Below are 2,500 nucleotides of genomic sequence, written 5' to 3' on the forward strand. Positions count from 1 at the left end.
GCTAAGTCTTTGCGAGGTAAGTGTCAAGGGCTCTCTGCATTACTGTGTCACGAAAAGCCAATAGTCTTTTGTTCTTAGTTTACGTTTTGATTGGTCGGTTTTCTTCTTGGAGACCCGGTTCGAATAGTCACACTGTAAAACGACTGCAAAAATACTCGTAATAACTTACGTTTCTTTATTTGAATGGTTATCTTTTCTTGTTTCCATTGTTCTTTAAGAGCAGGCGTGGTGAACAACAAGAGGTGGTGTACCTCGACGAGTCACGTGTCATGCTAAAATACTTGTTACCGCTGAACGAAGTCATTGTGGACTTCTACGACGAACTCAAAACCCAATCATCTGGTTATGCAAGGTTTGTCGTAGACTTCAACAAGTTCTTATCTATCCTGTCGTCATTAATGGTTGTGATGATAGGAAAATTTTCTAAGCAGGATGACAGCTTGAAGACTGGGAGCCAGGCGGTAATGGCTTTGCCTCCAGTTTTCGCGGCCATTCTTTGTCCCTTCGTTTTAAACTTTTCGCTTAACAATCCGGAACTTGAAGAAGTACTTACTCGAAAAAATACGTATTCCACTGAATTTTCCAATCTAGAAACACCTGTAGAAACACCATTTTCAGTTTTTAACCAGTGGCATTCTCGTTTCACTTTAAGTTTCGATTACGAAGATGAAGGATATAGGGAAACCAGCATTGTACGGGTATGGTTTTGTTTCTGTAAAGCTCTTTATTTAAGTCTGCTTGTAATTTGCGTTCATTTTAGTGTTGTGGACGAGTGAAATAGGGACAATTTTGCTGGCATTTAGTTGAGGCAAATTAAAGTAATTTTGGTAAAATTCAAGCGGAGTGTCTTATTTCTCGAGTTCTCGATTTGCGACTGATTGAAATCTTTTATCGTTATTTTTTAGATGGATATTCTAATAAACGGCACAGCTGTGGATGCGTTGAGTTGTATAGTGCACGCAGACAAGGCATTGCAGTCAGGACGAACCATGTGTGCTAAACTAAAGGACGTTATTCCAAGGTAAGTGACGTCAGGTTGTAAGGGGAACGCATTTGCTTGCCCTCCAACTCCCTGCAAACCCGATCAACATCACATCAAAAAGTTTCTAGCAACAGACAGTCCTACCGTCAGGACGAACCATGTGTGCTAAACTGAAGGACGTTATTCCAAGGTAAGCATTTCACGTTATTAGGGGAACGCATTTGCTCGCCCTCCAACTCTCTGCAAACCCGATCAACAATACGTTAAAAAGTCTCTAGCAAAGACGCACATGTTTTCTCGTCGTTGACAAAAGATGCGTTTTTCCCGCGCTTGACATTATTGGCATGTTTTCCCGCGCTTGACATTGGTGTTTTTTTTTTCGCGCTTGACATCAGCGTTATGTTTTCCCGCGCTTGACATCAGTGGCACGTTTTCCCGCGCTTGGCATCAGTGGCATGTTTTCCCGCGCTTGACATCAGTGACATGTTTTCCCGTGCTTGGCATCAGTAGCATGTTTTCCCGCGTTTGACATCATTGGCATGTTTTCCCGCGCTTGACATCGGTGTCATGTTTTACCGCACGTGAGATCATTGGCATATTTTCCCGCGCTTGGAACCGGCTGCATTTCGCACTGATAACACGTTTCTTCATCGAATCCTGATTGGTTCATTACGTTATCGAGTTTGTTTTCATTGACCAGATTGATTACATAGATTTAAGTTTTACGCCAGTCAGCATGAAACAGCTCGAATATTCAATCGCTGTTGCCTTTACGATACAGGCAGCTATTTGAAGTAGTGATCCAAGCTTCAATCAGAGGAAAAATCACAGCCAGAGAAACGTAAGTACTGTTTCCCTTATTACCGTTTTAACAGTTGTCACGCAACGTTTCTCGGAAGGAGAATTGCGTGACGACTCAACCAACACCTTCGCACCGGGGAACATTCATGGTCCGACAGTCGTTCCGTATGTCCTTAGTGGTTGTAGTCATGTTAATAATTGCATTGATCTCTTTTTAAAATCCTTCTAGTATTAAACCTGTCAGGAAGGACGTAACAGCAAAATGCGTAAGTCTGCAATTATATTATGTTAAACGCGCAGTGGCCTCATGGTTAGTCCGCTCGACTCCGGATCGAGGGGTCCAGATTCGAACCCTGACCGGGGACATTGTGTTGTGTTCTTGGGCAAGACACTTTACTCTCGCAGTACCTCTCTCCACCCAGGTGTATAAATGGGTACTGGTGAATTTAATGCAGGGAGGTAACCCTGCGATGGACTAGCATCCCATTCGGTGGGGAGTAGAAACACTTCTAGTCGCTTCATGCCACTGAAACCGGGATAAGTAACGGACTGGCTCGTATGCAGACTTTACCTTCACATTGCCCTTTTTGTGTAACTAGACATTCTTGTCTTTTCTTTGTAGTATGGTGGTGATGTCACGCGCAAGATGAAACTTCTTCAGAAGCAGAAAGAAGGGAAAAAGAAAATGAAGAGGATAGGAAAAGTAGATGTTCCTCA

The 2,500-nt window shown here is 43.0% G+C and overlaps 1 protein-coding gene across 2 annotated transcripts in view; it reads left to right on the forward strand.

Moving 5' to 3' along the window:
- Positions 1-2,500, forward strand: part of LOC145498784 (translation factor GUF1 homolog, mitochondrial-like) — a 14,579-nt gene that overhangs the window by 11,797 nt on the left and 282 nt on the right. The window contains exons 16-22 of one of the 2 annotated variants that reach the window (XM_081478719.1): positions 1-16; positions 219-352; positions 653-698; positions 906-1,021; positions 1,764-1,823; positions 2,013-2,049; positions 2,406-2,500. The exon at positions 1-16 is cut by the window's left edge and continues 86 nt beyond it; the exon at positions 2,406-2,500 is cut by the window's right edge and continues 282 nt beyond it. In XM_081478719.1, coding sequence (XP_081334845.1) covers positions 1-16; positions 219-352; positions 653-698; positions 906-1,021; positions 1,764-1,823; positions 2,013-2,049; positions 2,406-2,500 — 504 coding nt within the window. The remainder of the gene's footprint in view (positions 17-218; positions 353-652; positions 699-905; positions 1,022-1,763; positions 1,824-2,012; positions 2,050-2,405) is intronic. The other variant, XM_081478720.1, reaches the window with a different exon arrangement.

This window comes from Orbicella franksi, chromosome 9, assembly GCF_964199315.1.
Source record: "Orbicella franksi chromosome 9, jaOrbFran1.1, whole genome shotgun sequence".
Taxonomy (NCBI): domain Eukaryota; kingdom Metazoa; phylum Cnidaria; class Anthozoa; order Scleractinia; family Merulinidae; genus Orbicella; species Orbicella franksi.